This window comes from Taeniopygia guttata, chromosome 11 (genome assembly GCF_048771995.1).
Source record: "Taeniopygia guttata chromosome 11, bTaeGut7.mat, whole genome shotgun sequence".
Lineage (NCBI taxonomy): Eukaryota > Metazoa > Chordata > Aves > Passeriformes > Estrildidae > Taeniopygia > Taeniopygia guttata.
The window spans coordinates 6,224,001-6,241,314 of record NC_133036.1 but is presented as its reverse complement, the minus strand read 5'-3'; the positions used below and the strand labels follow the sequence as shown (position 1 = coordinate 6,241,314).

The following is a 17,314-nucleotide window of genomic DNA, read 5'->3' as shown; positions in this document are numbered from 1 at the left end:
CAGCAAAGGCCAAGAGAAAAGACTTCAATTTCTACCTAATCCACACACCCCTGGAGGTGTTCTGGAAAAATACCAGCCTCCACATTCCTAATGGAACCTACGTCTGATCAGACATTCAGCATCAACTACATTTTAAAAGCTGTTTTGAGGGGTGGGGTTTTTGTATCCCCCCACCCCTTTCCAAAACTTTGGGGCTTTTTTCCTCCCTTATTGCTGCTACTTTTAACACACCTTCTTAGACAAACTTACTCAAGTAACCAGACAAAATCCCAGAGAATTTAGATTTTCTTTGACTGCCTCTCCTCGGATTTTATTTTTAATCAGATGTTTTTTAAAATAAAAGTTCCAAGTTCAGAGAAATGGGGTCAACAAACACTTCTTCTCTAAAGCTGCTCTTTCCATCAGCAGCAGCTTTTGGCAACACAACAGTTTTTCCCACCAAAGCAAAAATGGAGAAAAAAAGCCAGAAATTGTCTAGTTTCCTTTCAAGTACACTTCTGTTCCTCTGTTAGCCAATGTTATCATAGGTTTCCGTACTGCTGAGCCGGCCCTAATTAAATATGATTTTAAAAATTAGTTGCATGTTTTGAATCTCCTTTTGGCAAGTACAAAAGTGCAATGTTAATAAAAGAAGTAAATTCAATAAAGAGGAATACTTCATCCAAGGCAGAATAATTAAAAGACATACTGTGCTGTCAGCTAAAGTGCTAAATCCTCCCAGCTTTAATCGCAAAAAAAATCTCATTTCATAGAAATGCTCAGTGTTATGTAAAGATTCAGAGAAAGTGCTACAACATAAACTGGACCAATTTCTTTCATAAAACAAACTTGATGTTTATTTATATCAGTTACACAAACAGTGAATGATTTTAGAATGCACACTAGATATTTTACAGATAAATAATAAAACAAGGTTCCATCCTAAAAAGCTCACAGTTCAGCTTACAAGGAAAAAAAGAGATATCTCAGGGAATCAAACATACAGAGCCAGGTCCTGTTCTAAGGATCTCACATTTTGTATCAGGGGGAAAGGAACAGACTGAAAATTAAAACAACACTACCTGATTTCTGGCAGCCTCCACCCACCTCTGTCTTTGGGCCATACAAGATGAGACAATTTGTTTAGTTTGGCAGCAAAGGAAGAGTCTAATAAAAGAGTCATTTGAGGATCCTGCAGAAAGACCTGAGTACATGCAGTTCATTGGTCTCTCCAGTTCAGAACTGGCAAACCTTTGGGTGTGCTTTAAACTACGAAGGGAAGAGGGAGGTGGGAAGCTGTTATGTAACTCAAATGATCCATCATGTGGCTCCAACAGACAAAGTAAGGCGGGAGATGGAGTTCTGAAACAAAAGATGGAGAATAAGAACAGTATTAACAAAAATTGTCTGCACACAAAAGCAAGGAGAATGGGTAACAAGCAAGAATTAGAAGTCAATTACAATGTAAGGCCATGGGCAAAAAAAAAAAATTGAAGACCTCTTTCCCACGCCTTCAAGAAATGCATGAAAACACACCATGCACCTTCCCACACCAAAATTAATCTGTATCTTTTTGGAAGACATTTAAAGTCTATCTGCTAACAGCTGGAACACCAGCAGCCCACCCAAGAGCTCGGTGACAACCATCCTCTAAAGCAAAAGACCAGTAACAGTTACACACTCCACACCAAGCTTTTCCTCCATTCTACTATGAAGCCTCTCTCTGCCTCACATTCCAGGTGCACAACTTTTTGTTTTGCCAGAGGTGAGTGTTTAAAGTGCCAGATGCAAAGAGCAGAACCAAGAAGTCTCAGGCTCTATTCCCTGGACCACAGATTCAGCTCAGAAACAGACACAGCGAGACACCTTCTCACAGATCACACTCTTCATCCACTCACAATGCCAAAAGTGTTTTGCCAAATAGGTCATGCATGTTTTTATGCACTTCTCTTTGCTTAGCAAGGCACAAAATAATCCAATTTTGCCTTCAGAATTAAAAATCTTTAAGCAAGAGTAAGTTCATACCCCTCAGCATCTGCTCACAGCTGGACACAGACCCAAACAAATAAGGCTTTCTTAAAAAAACCTTTTTTTAGTTGCTGTATTTTCTATTCTTAATATATCTTAATTACTCTCTGCCGAAGAATCAGAATAGCATTCAGGGAAAAATATATTGTATCTTGTGACAGAACAATCCAACTCCCACTTTAAACTGGAATATGGACATAATCTGTATATGTAGGTCATTTACTGCATCCATACATTGCTCCATAAATAAAATAAGGCTAATAACACATTTCTCCAAATCTTAAGTAGCACGATCAATGTCTACAATGCACAAATGTACAGAAGCAAGACATGCCACTCATGCTTGCCAGGGGCATGAGAGGAACATGACCAGAATCTCTAAAGTTCCTGAATATCTGAATACACGATGTGACATTGTCTCCTTCAATTTGATTGTGATACAGGAGAATTAGCAAACCTCCTCACAAACTTTTAAACTGTAATTTTTTTTTTTTTTTGCACAAAGGCAGCATTTTGACTAATCACCACAAGAGGAAAATGCCCTACAAGTTTTATGATTTTGATTTTCATATTAAAAAATTAAGGAAATCCAATTAGAGAATGTAATGTGTCAAAGATGCTTGGATACAGAATAAATAATGAGGAGGCACCAAATGTACCTTCTGCAAAGATAACATAACCTGGGAAAAAGATGAAAAAAACTTCTAAGCAACACTCATTGTTTGGAACCTTGAGTCACAGTGCATGAACAAGATTTCAATAAATACATCCAGAACTGAACTGGGACAATTCCCTTCTCACACACATTATTTCTACCAAGAAAGTGTAACAACAATCAGAAAACCTAACTTCACCAGTATCTTTAATACAAAGAAGATATTAACTGTGAATAGAAACTTAGGAACAGTGACTAAGGTAACTATCATTAATTGAGGGAAAGGGAAAAAAATGTATTACTATGAAACTATTCAGATTTGAAGACAGACTGTAGGGAGTTTTCCGAAGCAACAGATGAAGTACTGAAATCCACAATGTAGAAATACTGCAAGAAATCAAAACCAGCTGGATGTCACAGGAACAAAAATACTGAGGTTATGTAGCTGAACATAAAGCTACAGAGATTTCACATATTAAAATGACAAGCCAACAGAATAAATGGAAAAAGGAGAAGTAAAAATATCCCCTTCACAGAAGAAAAATAAAAACAAGAGAAAGGCGTAAGAGTTTAATGTGTGACCTAAAAACTGCAAATACCATTAACTAATTAAAAAAAAAATGGAAGACAAAGGTACTTTTGTTTTTGACGGTCTTCCCTTGAGAACTCCTGAAAGAATGTGACACTTGACAAATTTATTTTCATAAATCACACACTGTCTTTTAAAAACCTCTGTGTATTGTAGACTTTTGGATGAGTGTAAGATCAGTTGCTTTCTCACTGTACTATTCTTATTCTCTAATTCAGACAAAATTCTGGCGTCACAAATTCTAAAGATAAAATTCCTTTTCATTATGTCAGGATTTTGATCTTTGTCTTCCAGGTTTTTCCCTGTCTCCTTTTACTTCCTTCTTGGTAGGGGATTTACTGTTTCAGACCTGAGTTTCAAGACCTTATAACATCTTGACACAACCAAGCATAAGAAGCATAAAAGGGACATAGGATACTGAAATTCTTCCTTCTTGAGGATCTGCTTAGCATAGAGGTAGTCACTAAAATTTTTATGCTAGTAAGACAAGAACTTCACATTAATTTACATCTACAGACTACAACTAGAATTGTCAGCATCTAGAAAAACCCCTACATGTTTCAGAAGATCCTGTCATTAGAAAATAAAATGCATTTAGCAACCTCTTCCCTCTCCAGCATCTAGCATGCATTCCAAAATAATACAGATGTACATGTATGTATTCAAACAATTCTTGAAGCACAATGAGTTTTCAAAACATGAAGACACAAAATGATGCAAAGAGGAATCTCAATGCTGCAGCAAGACAAAGTGAATCATGCAAAACGTCTTTTCCCTCTGGACTATGAAGCAGGCATAAAATAATACAAAAAACCTTTGTGAAATTAAATATTTCAAAAGACAGAAAAGCAATCAAGTTGAAAAGTCTTTCTAGCTCTTGGAGATGAGACAAGAAGTATCACCTAGGAAGGTTCCCTGTTCTACAAATATGTTTTTCCTCTGTAAAAGGAATACCCAAAAGTACAACACAGGCCCACAGCTCAATCCCACCCTTTGTGAAAATATTCCCTTACAAGCAGTAATCATTATTGAACCTTTTAGCCCAGATGTAATTTCTTACATGTTACAACAAGTTTCACATGCACTGTGAATTTCAGCCAAGGTTGATGAAGTTCAATAACTTGGCTAACCAACCATGTGTACTACTCATTACACAAGTAATAAATAGATTCATCAAAATGGACATGAAAAAGCAGTATGAACATCTGACACCATTTCCAGCTTACTCAATAAGAAATATAAATTACAGAAAGTCCAAGAGGACCTCTTAATATTTACACTATGTAACAAGTAAGCAGTTGGAGTCTTATGTAAAGCAGAGCAATATTAATATTCCACAATATTAAGCCACAGTTAAAACAGAGTGATGGCACTCATGGAAAACTCCCTCACTCTTATCTGCCGTAAATTTTAAGAATACAGTTCTGTAAGTTAAAGAGAACCCTCTTCTATTAATCCCATTTTGAAAATAATAGCTATTAGGGGATTTTTATTTGTTCAAACTACATCAGTACTAATCCCTGATTGACAGCTACAAACATCCCACAACATAAGGAGTTAAAAGTTCCACCCAGAGGCACATTCCCCTCCAGAAATCATGCTTTTCTACATCAGTTACCCAGCCAAAAATACACTTCCTGCAAGATCCAGGCTCTCCTGGAAAAGCACTGTACTCCCACTCCCTCAAAAAACTGATACAACAAAATTCATGCCTGCTACGAAGTTTTGGACTTCCACAAAGGAAATGCCTGAAAAAAACAGCTAAGTGTAAGTTTAAATAAGAAGCAAAAAACAAAACTTTTACACAGGCACCAAGATTTTCATGGCAGTGCTAGTCATGGGGTGTAAGATAATTCATGATAAATGGAGCCTAAGAGTCACAAAAAAATCAAAATATACATCAAGGAACAGCTCTTCCACGTTGTTAAAAGCCAAATAAATACAAAAAATATATTTAGTACAATACATGAAAACATTCTCAGGGACAGCTAGGATTTGGCCAAGAAAAATAATCCAAAGTTAGATATTGCTGATTTTTCTGCCTCACAAACTCTGAGCACAAACCTCCATTATGAGCACCACTCCAGTTCTCCACACGTGCAACACTTCCAGCATGAAACCTCCAACCACGCAGAGGCTGCAACAGCTCCCTCACCACAAAAAAAAAAAAGTTCTGCTCTGGACTGACAACACGAGATGCATCTCCTTTCTCTGTGCACCCCTGATCTACATCACAACCATGTACAGAAACTCTCAATAAAAACAGGCAGGAGTCTTATTAATCCACAGGATTTCATACATTTATGAAAATGAATTTTGGTTAAGACAACAAACTCTTTTCACTACACTGGGAAAAGACAGCTCAAGAGGCATTGTCACAAGTTTGCCACTCCAGCTCACATCTCTTGTTCTGTTCTTGTAACAAAAAGGATGCAAATAATTATTAGAAAGTAAACACCTTGCTCTTTTTATATGGCTTATTGTGATGAAAAAAAAGTTTACACAAAGAAATCTTAAAATTGTATGAATAGAATTGAGAAAAATAAAAATATGGACCAAAAGCAAATAGATGTATTTTCTCTCAGAGGTTTTCCTCTTCCCAAAATAAACTACCCAATGCAAACAAGCTGACTTTTTCAAGTCTGATAGAGTTCAGGTGTTCCAGCATCAGAGAAATTTCAAAACCATACAAGAAATCATAAAGTAAATCTGAAACATAAAGCAGATGCTTAATTGAGATAGATTATAAGCAGTTTTCCAACCTTTTGCACCAGGATGAAAAAAGTTGCTAACACTGAATTTCTGTCCAGGAAATAAAAGAACCATGGTAACTTCTCACACCAAAATCTTAATGGAGCAGTGACTCTTCTTTTAAGCACTGATTTTGCACCTAATCCACAGCTTTTCTCCTGGCTAAGGCTTCTCCATTGCACAGAAGTAGAAGTGCCAAAAAGAAAAAGTTCCAACAAAACACTAAACAAAAATTACTTTGAGGAAACAATCTAAAACATTAAAACATTATCAAGGAAAGCAATACAGCAAGCCACATTGTGGCTGGAGCTTCTGGATTTTCTTCAACCTCTGAAAAAAAATCTAATCTGGTTGTTTTGGGCATTCCTTACAAAAGCAATGAACAGGCTTCTTTTGACCTTCATCTAGCAGCAAAATTAGAATCTCAATTTGAGCAACTGCTTGTGATTATCAATACAGTTTTGTGATAAAGTCTTGAAAAAGCATTAAGAAACACCTTGCTTTGGGGAATCTGCCTGTCCTTCCATTATTTTCTGCAACACCACTTGCACTTCACCACTCAGACACACTCCAGTCACTGGTCAGATGCAACTGCACCTGACACAGCAACCAGATCACATCATGGTCCCATGGTCATACATGATCCTTAAAAACAGACAGCTATTTTTATATAAGTCAGAAAATCATATTAGCTACAGAAGTGGTTCTCTGATACTAAAACCAAGTTAAGAGTAGCTTTTTTAAAAATGTATCATTTAAGATTGCTTACACATACAGTTGAAAATACCACATCTCTGTAAAATTAAACCTAGAGGAACTGCTGACACACTTTTATAAATTTACAATTCTAGCCCTAATAATTAAGAACACAAACAACAGAATTACAGGAGCATTTCCTAAGAACAGCAATAAGCACAAGGTTGCTTTTGTTCAGTATTTTCAAAGAGCAATACAGACCTCTACTGGCAACACTGGGGAGCAGGAATCAGCTCATACCAGCAGCCAGCTGGGGAAGGTTTTTCTCTGTAAGCTCATGTTGAGGCCTTTAAACAGAAAAACAACACTCAAAATTACGCACACCTTCAATTCCTACCAGTGGAATAACTCTTACTGCCTCTTCCAGAACCAACTGACAATTGATACTATTCATGTTTAAATGTACAGAGAATATGTTTTTAAAATCAGGACTGACAGCACAAGACTGAACTATTCAGTCTGTCCTACTTCTTTTCAGCTTTACTGGGACCAAAAGTTACCTTAACTCTCTAATTTGATATTCAGATAAAATTTAGATTGAGCGTAAGAAGTAGATGAGAAAAGAAACCATAAAGAATACTTGAACTGCGCTGCCAGAAGAAAAAGCTTCCAAAATATAGAAGAAAATATTTCACTAATAACTCTTGAGCTGCTAGGACCTCTGTGTATTGTAAGAACAGAATAATTTGTTAGCCTTTTCCAAGTTGCTAAATAAAAATTAAGTGTTTATAATTTTAATTTTTAGTACTCCCCCCCCCCACCTCACACTTTCAACAGCAATTTTAAGGATTAAGTTAAGAAAGTGGGTGTATAATCTAGGAACTTTTTACAGACCATCTCCTAATCAGGAATGAAAAGAACCAGAACAGGGCAGACAGTGTCCCTGTTTACAGATATGTTAAATTAATGGCAATGAGGCAACATGTGACATCACTAAAACCCTAAAACTGCCTAAGTCATCCAAATTATTCCCTCAGTAACTAAGGAAGCATCTCTATTCTTCAGAAGTTGAGGACATTTTTCAACTCTAAGAGAAAAAAGTGCTCCTGACAAGCTAGACAGAAGTCCCTATATTAGATGCACAAATAAAGTGAATTAAGATATCATTCCATCTTTGCTGATCTGTTTTTAACATTGCTATCTTAAAGCAGAGTATATAGATTAATAAAAACATCACTTATGTGTTCATCCATCTTTCAAGGGATTCTCAGCATTTCCCAAACTTTATCTTCAGCATCCAGCAATGCAGTAATTGAAAACACATTTTTCTGACTGCAGGCTACCAAGTTACAGCTTGATCTTTGTTCTACCCATCCCAAAATGAAATATTTCTCAACAAATGCACAGACACCACAGTTAGTTATTTTCAAATATACCACTGAATTTCATTTGGACAGCTATCAAAGGGTTCAGTTATTTTTTGCCTTGCATTATTGAGTACAAATGCTCAGTAAGTGATACATTATTTTTATATCTCTTTCTACTTCATGGACAACATTTCCCTCAAATTATTTATGCTTGCCTCTAAAATAAAACATTTTGCTGTTCTGAAATCACAGGAATTGTTTACTCCTCAAAATAATCAGGGAGGAAACTATTACCTCCAACATACACAGAAAATTTAAAAGGAATATCTACAACACCAAGCGGAGCACAGCATTGAAATCCTAAACTAATTGTAAAATAAGCTCCAAAACTGGCAAGAGTCCTCTTGAACCAGCTAATTAAACCATGCTCCATGGCAACTGGTAGGAAACATCAGATACTGCACAGGACTAAAGCAGCACTAAATGCAACATGGCATGCAAGAGTTTGAGTTACACAGGCCCTAACACCATCTGGATCACAAATTTGCTACCTTCATACTTACGGACTCTATGTCAGAGCAAAAAATATTTTAAGCAAGGATATGATTGATTACTTGTGATCAATTCAGGTTATAAATTAAGGGATAAACATGGCAAAAAATCTTGACAAAACCATCATTTATCTTGGATTAATCTTTTGCTATGTTTGAAACACCTCCTACTCATTCAGCAAGGCTGAATGGCAGCTCTGCTCCAGCTGAAGGCAAATCCCTTTGAGTCCAGGTAACTCTCTGAATGTTCAGACACTGCACAGTTACATACAAAACAAATTGTACTGCTGGATGTAATGTAGAGAAACGCTGTGCCAAGAATTTGGAACATAAACCTCACTAGAAAAGCCCAAATTCATTGTGACAGGTCAGTGCAACACTTGCTGCCCCAACTGCAGTGCCAATCTGTAGCAGCACATCAGGCAGTGACAGGATGTCACTGCAAGGACAGTGAAGCTCTAAATTCTTCATGTGACTCCTGTGCAGTAACAGTCCCTTAAATCATTAAGAAATAAAACTCAAGAAAACTCAGAGTGGTAAGTCCTGCTCTTAACTCATTTTCTGGAACATCTTCAAGGTTTTCCAATGTCCTCAAAAATACATTTAAATCAAAATTCTGAACTACAATAAAAACCACCAAATAATTTTCATAAGGACTCCTTCAATATTGATGTAATCCCATCACAAAGAAAAATGCAAACAACAAAAGGCAACAAAAGATCTGCATCTCTCACTCACCCACTATAGAAGCAGTAATATTTAACAGATATCTAAAAAGCTGGGTCTGAAAGGACTGATAAACCTCTGAGACAATACAGCCAACAAGGATTACTAAAGGCCATAAATTGTATTTCTTTGAACTAAAGGAGCATTGAGTAAAACATCCTGACACAAGTTCATCATCAAATTCACTTGTAACAACCTTCAGAGATAAAAATTCCACAGCCTCCTGGGAAAATCTTTACCTGAATTTACTTGCTAGCATTAAGAAGTCTTTCTGAATACTCTACCTGAACTGCCCAGCAGCCATACAAACCTCACTCCTTGTCCTGGCCACCAAGATCATAAAAATAAAATTCTTTTCTCTTTCACAGCCATCCTTTATATATTTGCATAATGTAAAATGTCTCCATCAATACTCTCCTAGACAAAAATCAATTGTTTCAGCACTTGATGTCTTTCCTGTAAACTCTAAATTCTCCACACATTTTTAAAGAAAACCTTTCTAACCAGTGGTTTTCTATGAAAAAAAGTGCAAATCAAGTTTGAAAACCAAAAATACAGAGATATTTAAACAAGCAAGTAGCCTGTGAGATAAAGTTTGCCATATTTTACCTTCCATGCCATGTTAACCTACCTATTCCTGAATTGGCTCCTGTGATTATAACCACCTTCCCACTCAAGTCACGACCCTGGAGAATTTCCATTGCAGTACTGTTCCCATCGTATTTTTGTCTAGTAGGAGGCTTCGCTGGATTATCTTCTACTGTAAAGGCCAGTCTTGGGTCAAGGTACGTAGTCCTTTTGTTTATGTGGCTGCAAAATAACACAAAAACTCAACTGTTTGAACCCTTCTGTTCTCTGAATTTACATTTTGAATGTATTTCAACCACTGCTGGGTACAATTCCAGTGGATTATTTCGACTCCCAAAAATCAAATTTTTTTTTGGTTTGGTTGAAATTATCCCGATTATTTTTTTAATCAAACGTTTTTCCAGTTGTGACAGCATCCATTAATAATTCTAATTACATACTTCACAAGCCATTCTGAACTTCATGCGAACCCCTGACATAAAAGGCAGAACTTTGTATGGGGAAAAAATTTAAAAATCTTGTTACATTAGAGAAGATCATATTCTCTTTTATAGCAACTCTCTAAAAGGACCCCACACTTATAGACACTGCAATATCTGCATTTGGATTCTGAAGCTGCATTTATTAATCTTCTTGTCTTTCCAGCTAATATTGTCACAGTATCAGAACTCAGGAGGCTACTCAGCATGTAACCCAGCTGTCCTCCTTCTACACACTCCACAATTTGAGATACTTACTCCACAAAATAGACTTGACCATTTTCATCAGTCTCCTGCTCCCATCCATATGGCAGATCTAGGAAGCACATAAAAACATTAACTTTATTTTCAGGCATTATAATAATCTTCAATTTGAAGTTTAAGTGATTTCTCAGACTGATGAGACACAATTCTGCATAGTTTTCTGGAGGTGGTGCAGCTACCTGCTGCCCTTGAATTCAGAACTTGACAGGAGGATTGCTTCCCTAATCACCCACAATTGCTCTCTCCTAGAAATATAATACACAGAAGATCTGGTACAAGTGCCATGGCTGGCAGATTAAGTATAAAGACAGTCTAAAAAAATCTTTATAAAGATTATTTCATGTTATAGCACAGAAAAAAAAAAAAAAACAGCAAAATGCAACCATGCTGCCAAGCACATACAGATCTGTACTACTCACAATTCAGTATCTACCCCTGCTAAAATAAAAAGCAAAAGCTCTTTAGGAAAAGTTATGCGTAACACATACCAAAAGGTGAAAGATCAGAACCCTCAAGTGGGCATGAGATACAATAAATCAAACCTAAATGAGTCAATGAAGCTGGAAGGATAGATAGAAGGAAAATGACAAATCTTTACATAACAAATTCTTATATAAAAGATTATACAAAGGTAGTTAACAGATGGCATTCAGAGTATTTCTAACCTTAGCTAGAATTCATTTCACTTCCATTTACTTCAGACTTAGTCAAAATATTCCACTTATAGTCAGATTACCAATGCCAAAAGAAACATGGCTTGCCAACAGTATAGTGTCCCCAAGTACAGAAGCTTCTGGGAAGATCTGATTTAAGGCACTGACCCAAGGTCCTTGAGATTTTTCCCCTGGAATTGTCCTGCAACACTGCCTGCCTTCTGTTCTGGCATAAATATTCAGCTGGGTCAGGGAAAACAGGTAAAATGAGAACTAATGAGGCTTCTTTCTGTGCCAGGGGTACTCCTTGATGAAATACATTCTTTGAAAAATATCATCCAACTATAAATATTATCTGATGGACACCAGGAACACAGAACCCCAGCTTTTGACTATATGCTTTACAAGCTACACTAAAACCAACTCTGTAACCTCAAATTGGTACTTTGGCCTTATGGAGCAATACAGGAAAGCCATAAAACTGCAAAATTATCACTCTTCACACAATCACAGAGGTAAAACTCTAAAGTAGACACAATCACAGAGGTAAAACCCCACTGAAATCAGCCATATTCTACACACTCAGAATCAGTGACAACACATAGATCAAAATGAGATCAGCTGGAGTTTGTGGAGGAAGCAGGTGTTTGTAAGGTAGTGTCAGTTCATTACAGAAGTTTAATACAAACCTCCTGCAACACGTTTCCTCTTCCCAGATTTAGGATGTTCCCACTGTGTTTTTTCTTCTAGGTGGCTGCAGGAAAAGAAAAAGTTTGAGATTTTTTTTTTAATTGCCTAATAAGCTTTCTGATGTAACTCAAAATATCCCCACAGTTCTGAAAGGAATTAACCAGAGAGCACAGAAGTCTATAAAAATTCAAATAAAAGTTTGACTTCCAATCCAGGTTTTGTTGCTTATGAGAAGAAAAAAAATAACATAAAAACTCATTTAACGACAACATTAACAGACTCAGAAGACACCTCACAAAGATGATGATCCTTGCAGGAGTAAAGAAGAAAGAAGCAAGAAAAGAATTTATCACCAGCGAGTAATACTAATATTAGAGAAGTCTTCCAATTACAAAAGCACAATTTTAAAACTCCTGCCTAACAATATTGATTTGTAGAGTATAATATACGTAAGTTGGATTTCTAGAAGCAATTGTAGCTTTGGACAGATAAGTTTATCCAAAGACCTTGACTAGCAGGATATTTATTTAATATACTAACAATGGTATCCCATCTTTTCTTCCAATTAGGAGACTTTATTCATTTAAATCACTAACAGAATTAAAGTATTCCATTGTAAAATTTTCTGCACTATAGACTAATAATCAAAGTCATGTACATATAAACAACATCTTAAAATAACCAAAGTGCTGAAATCGAGTTGGACATTAATATCTCATCTTTCACTGATTTTAAATAATAACCAAGTTTTAAGAGTCAGGCAGGGATTAATTGAGTGCCCAAACTGATAGCTGCCCAAGTGTGAAATAAAGAGTGACAACAGCAATAAATAACACACAATTACAAATAACCTACAGGCCCAACAGCAATTTACACACAACATAAGCAACTTTCCCTTCTTACAGCAAGCCCACAGTGACAGCTCATGGTATTACAGGGATCACAGCTGGGGAGCTGAGACTAAACAAGTGCACATGTGTGACCTGAAAATAGGAGATATTTAAGCAAATTACAGCAGCCTGACAAACAGGCTGTGTCCACCTGTGTGCACACCTAACTGATCATAAATACCTTTAAAAGTCTTCAAGCAAAATAATCTTATTCCAGCTAGAAGTTCATATTGGTGATGAGGTTTAAAGTAAATTCCCAGAACATGCAGAAAAATCACACATACAGAGTGTATACTTAAAGGCAGCAACAGTGCAACACCTCTTCACATCTAATATATTACTGAGCAAGATTTTCAAACAGTTAAGATATATTAAGTAATGTTGTTAAACAGAACCAGTCCAGCTTCTCAAGAGCTCAGAAACTGACCTGTTGAACTGACTCTGTAACAATTATACTCAATAACACCTTGTTATTTCACAGGTTTGTAACTTTCACCGAGTGAATCCTTCCTGACAGGGCTTTTGAAGTCAAAGGAAATACACAAGCAATTGACCTAAGAAAAACAGACACCTAGAGAGAAATTGCAGTGTTTACAAAGTGTGGATTAACTAAAGCATTCTGTCCAGTGTTTATAAGGGCAGAACTCACCACCAGTGAGACTGAACCATACTTTCCCACCTTGTTGTGGAAGGGAATAACTCTTGTAGTTTTAAACAGACGGAAGGAAAGCCCAAGATGAGCATAGCTACAGAAACCACACAAGAGGAGAGAGTGTATAAACACATATTCTCCCGAGTTAGCTCATCCTGCGGCACATTTGTAACCTGGGAGGATGGACCCTGCCAGCGGCACGGGCAGAAGGAGCTAAATGCAATTCTTCATCTCTTGCCCAAGGTGTACTGAAGAGCCGAGGAACGCCATGCGCAGCGTTTAACTTCCCATCGCACCTGTTTCTCCTCTGTTCCCACAGAGAAGAACCTGAGCAATCTGCAATATTGTGTAAGCCTCAACCAGAACGCATAAAGATCGCCCAGGGAGCCCCGAGGGCACCGAACAGCTCCGGGACGGCTCCCGGTGGGAGCTCCGCCATCCCTCCCCGGCGGGGCCGGTGCCGCCGGCTCGGCACCCTCCGCAGGGCGGCTGTGGCTGCCACAGCCTCGGAGCCAGCCCCGCACAGCAGCCCAGCGCTGCCCGGAGCCGGGCACCGCACACGGGCACCGCACACCGACCCCGCGTCCCCGCTCCCGCCCCGCGGTCCGCCCGTGAGGGGCGGCTCCTGCCCCGCACCGAGGGGCGGCTCTGCGGACGCTGCCAGAGCGCTCCCGGCGGGCTCGCCGCGCTCCCGCCCTTACTTAGCATAGTAAACCCAGCCGTCCTTGGTGGTGCGCTCCTCCCAGCCCGGCGGCAGCTCCTCCTCGCTGTCCGTGTCCTCCAGCCCCGCGTACTTGAGCGCGGCCATGGGCTCGGCGCGGCCCCGCTCGGCCGGAGCGCTCCGCTTCCGCCCGGCCCCGCGGCACCATGGGAGCTGTAGTTCCCGCCTCATGCCCGGGGCGGGCTGCGGCCCCGCGGGGATGGACACCGCGGAACGGGGGGCGCAGGGGTTTGGGGTGGTCTGCTCAGCCCCAGCGAGGCACATCTGGAGTGCTCTGGGATCTCCAGCACCAGGGAGACGAGGAGATAGAGGAGAGGGTCCGGCGGAGGGCGCGCAGATGATGAGGGGTATTGTACATGCAGGCGAACCCAATGGGAAGAAATTACTCAATTCAGAAGGCTGAATTATTTATTTATTGTAACTATGCTAAAATACATTAATACACTATATAAAAGGAGGATACTCAAACTACATACTGCTTTCTCTGACTATCTCTAACTCTCCCACAACTCATGACCCTCTCCAGAGTCCAGCCCCAGGTGGGTTGGATTGGCCATCAGGCTCAAGCAATCCTCACCAGAATCCAACCAAGCAATCACCCCAGGTAAAAAATTCTTCAAACACATTCCATATCAGAAAAACAAGGAGCAGGAATAGAAATTGTTTTCTCTTTCATTTCTCTCTGTGCAGCTCTATGAAAAATCCTGAGAGGGAGAGAAATGTGCTGCCACAGAGGGGTCTGGAGCAGCTGATGTCAGGAGGGACCGCGGGAGCTGGGCGTGTTTGGTCTGCAGAAGAGAAGACTCAGAGGGGATCTCATCAATGCATTGAAATATCTCAAAGTGGTGCCAAGGGGATGGTGCAAGGCTCTTTTCTGTCGTGCCCAGCAGTGGGATGAGGGGCAATGGCCATAAACTAAAACACAAGCTCCACCTCAACATGAGGAAGAGCTTCTTTACGTGGAGGGTGGCAGAGCTCTGGAATAGCTGCCCAGAGAGGTTGTGAATTCCTCTCTGGAGACATTCAAAACACACCTGGGCATGTTCCTGTGCCCCCTGCTGCAGGAGACTCCGTCTTGGAAGGGGGATTGGACTGGATGATCTGCCAAGGTGCCTTCCCATCTGAGCCGTTTGGTGATTTTGTGCATTTGGTGCTTCCAGCCCTCTGTTTTCAGAGCAGCGAATACAGCGAGGCCCTGGGCAGCAATGGGAAATGAACTGTTCTTTAAGCTTTCTGTCCTTAGCTGTCCCCACCTCATCCCGGGGATGAGATCTTCCTCATCAGCGAGGGATCCTTGCTGAGGAAGGCCTGGCAGGAGAGAAGTACCTGGCTGTGCTAACACCCACCTGGGACCCTGCAGGCAGCTTCACCTGCTCGGAGGCACAAACACAGTCACCCTTGCCAAGCCTGGCTCACCTGGGGACACAGCACAGTCAGCTGCTAAGGCTGGAGCATTCAGGGAGTTGGCAGAAACCTGCAGGAACTCTGTCCTGGCAGCTGAAGCCCTCTCCCCTGCACACCTGTGACAGATGGAGGGGGAGTGCCTGGCACCATTGCTCAGCTGCTTCTGATTCCCAGACCTTTGTGCTGTCATGTTCCTGTCTGTTTACGTAACCAAACCCAACAGCCAGCGGTTGTAACAGCATTGTTGTCCTTTGGTGGGGTGTTTTAAACAAAAAACAAGGCAGAGGCAGCGTTGGGCAGAGGCTGTGAGCACTTCAAACCGCACCAGGTGGCAGTGCAGCCTCACAGATGCACCGCAGGCTCTAAGTCGAATTTTCATGCACTATTTGAGACACTGACCTATATTGTTCCCTCACTCCCCGCTAATGGCATCCATATCTGGCCAGAAAAAACAGCCTGAATTTTTTTCTGCCCTGCTGCTCCCATTGTTTTGCAGGTTCCCCCGAGGGATTACACGTACTAAATTATCTCCTCCTGCTAGAAATAAAAACTCATGCATCATCAACAGCCTGTTCTCATGCAAGTATTACTGGCAGTATTAAAATAAGCTGTGACTATACTTTTTTGGGTAAATATATGGGAAGGGAATCTTCAGTGACACACTTGCTTCTGTTCCAAGAAGAGGTAACTGAATGGTGAGGTGGGCCAGGTCCCAGGAAAATAGATTATTTAATCTGAAGTACAGAAAGAGAGTTTTAATCTAGCAGTAGCAGGGATATGGAGTTTTTAGTTTTCTTCCTATTGCAGTCTGTCAGTATTCAGCATCTATCACTCCATGAATTGCATTCTGTGGGAATGTGGAAATCATTTGTCTGACATCCTATCCCAGCCATGTGTACAGCAGAAAGTCTGCAGTATGCCCTGGATGGATACAGCAGCATTTCTGCATTTCAGTGATAAGGGGTGTGCAGCGTACCCCATCCCCTCCAGGTGAGGCTCACCCTGACCAGCAGAACCAAAGCAGCCAAGAAAGGCTCCTGGGCTGCCTGCCCACACCTCAGCTCAGCCTTGGCCCTTTGCATTCCCCCCACATGTCCAGGCTTTCTGTGCCTCCCCCAGGCAACCGTGAGTGTGGACACAGCCACAGTGTCTCCATGCTTTGGCTCTGGGCCCCTCTGCAGGGACAGAGACCAGTCTGGAGTGACCCAGCACAAGGCAGACACTGACAGACTCTGCAAGGACTAGGATGTAGGGAGAGGATCCTTCCCAGGCAGGACTTCATGCACTTGGAAAGGGCTATGGCCTGGGACACTCAGACCTAGATGGGGAGACAAACAGGGGCCCTGGCAGTGGACAGGGAAGCTGAGTTTCCCAAGGACCCTGCTCATCCCCAGAGTTGTGCAGCCACAGCTCTTTTCTTCCCCAGTGGATGCCCCTTGGATCCAACCTCACTGGGCCACAACTGGCAGCTTTCCAGCTTCCATCCACTCTGTACATACAGGGCAGCCTGGCTATGACTACCCCGAAGCCAAAGCACCCCGCAGCTTTCCCCCATGTGCACCCTGGGGTCCTGTGGGCATCACTAGTGGGGCTGGTGGCCAAGGTGTGTCCCCCTTGTCCTCTGTGCCTGC

General features: G+C 40.6%; 1 protein-coding gene across 2 annotated transcripts in view; it reads right to left on the bottom strand.

Moving 5' to 3' along the window:
- WWOX (WW domain containing oxidoreductase) overlaps positions 1–14,436 on the bottom strand; it is a 480,538-nt gene extending 466,102 nt beyond the window's left edge. The window contains exons 1-5 of one of the 2 annotated variants that reach the window (XM_041718555.2): positions 14,260–14,393; positions 13,334–13,477; positions 12,016–12,080; positions 10,668–10,725; positions 9,974–10,152 (exon numbers count right to left, since the gene is read on the bottom strand). In XM_041718555.2, the coding sequence (XP_041574489.2) occupies positions 9,974–10,043 (70 nt within the window). In that variant the 5' untranslated portion in view covers positions 10,044–10,152; positions 10,668–10,725; positions 12,016–12,080; positions 13,334–13,477; positions 14,260–14,393. Of the gene's footprint in view, positions 1–9,973; positions 10,153–10,667; positions 10,726–12,015; positions 12,081–13,333; positions 13,478–14,259 lie in introns of both variants that reach the window. The other variant, XM_002197310.6, reaches the window with a different exon arrangement.
- Between the last annotated feature and the right edge of the window lie 2,878 nt (positions 14,437–17,314).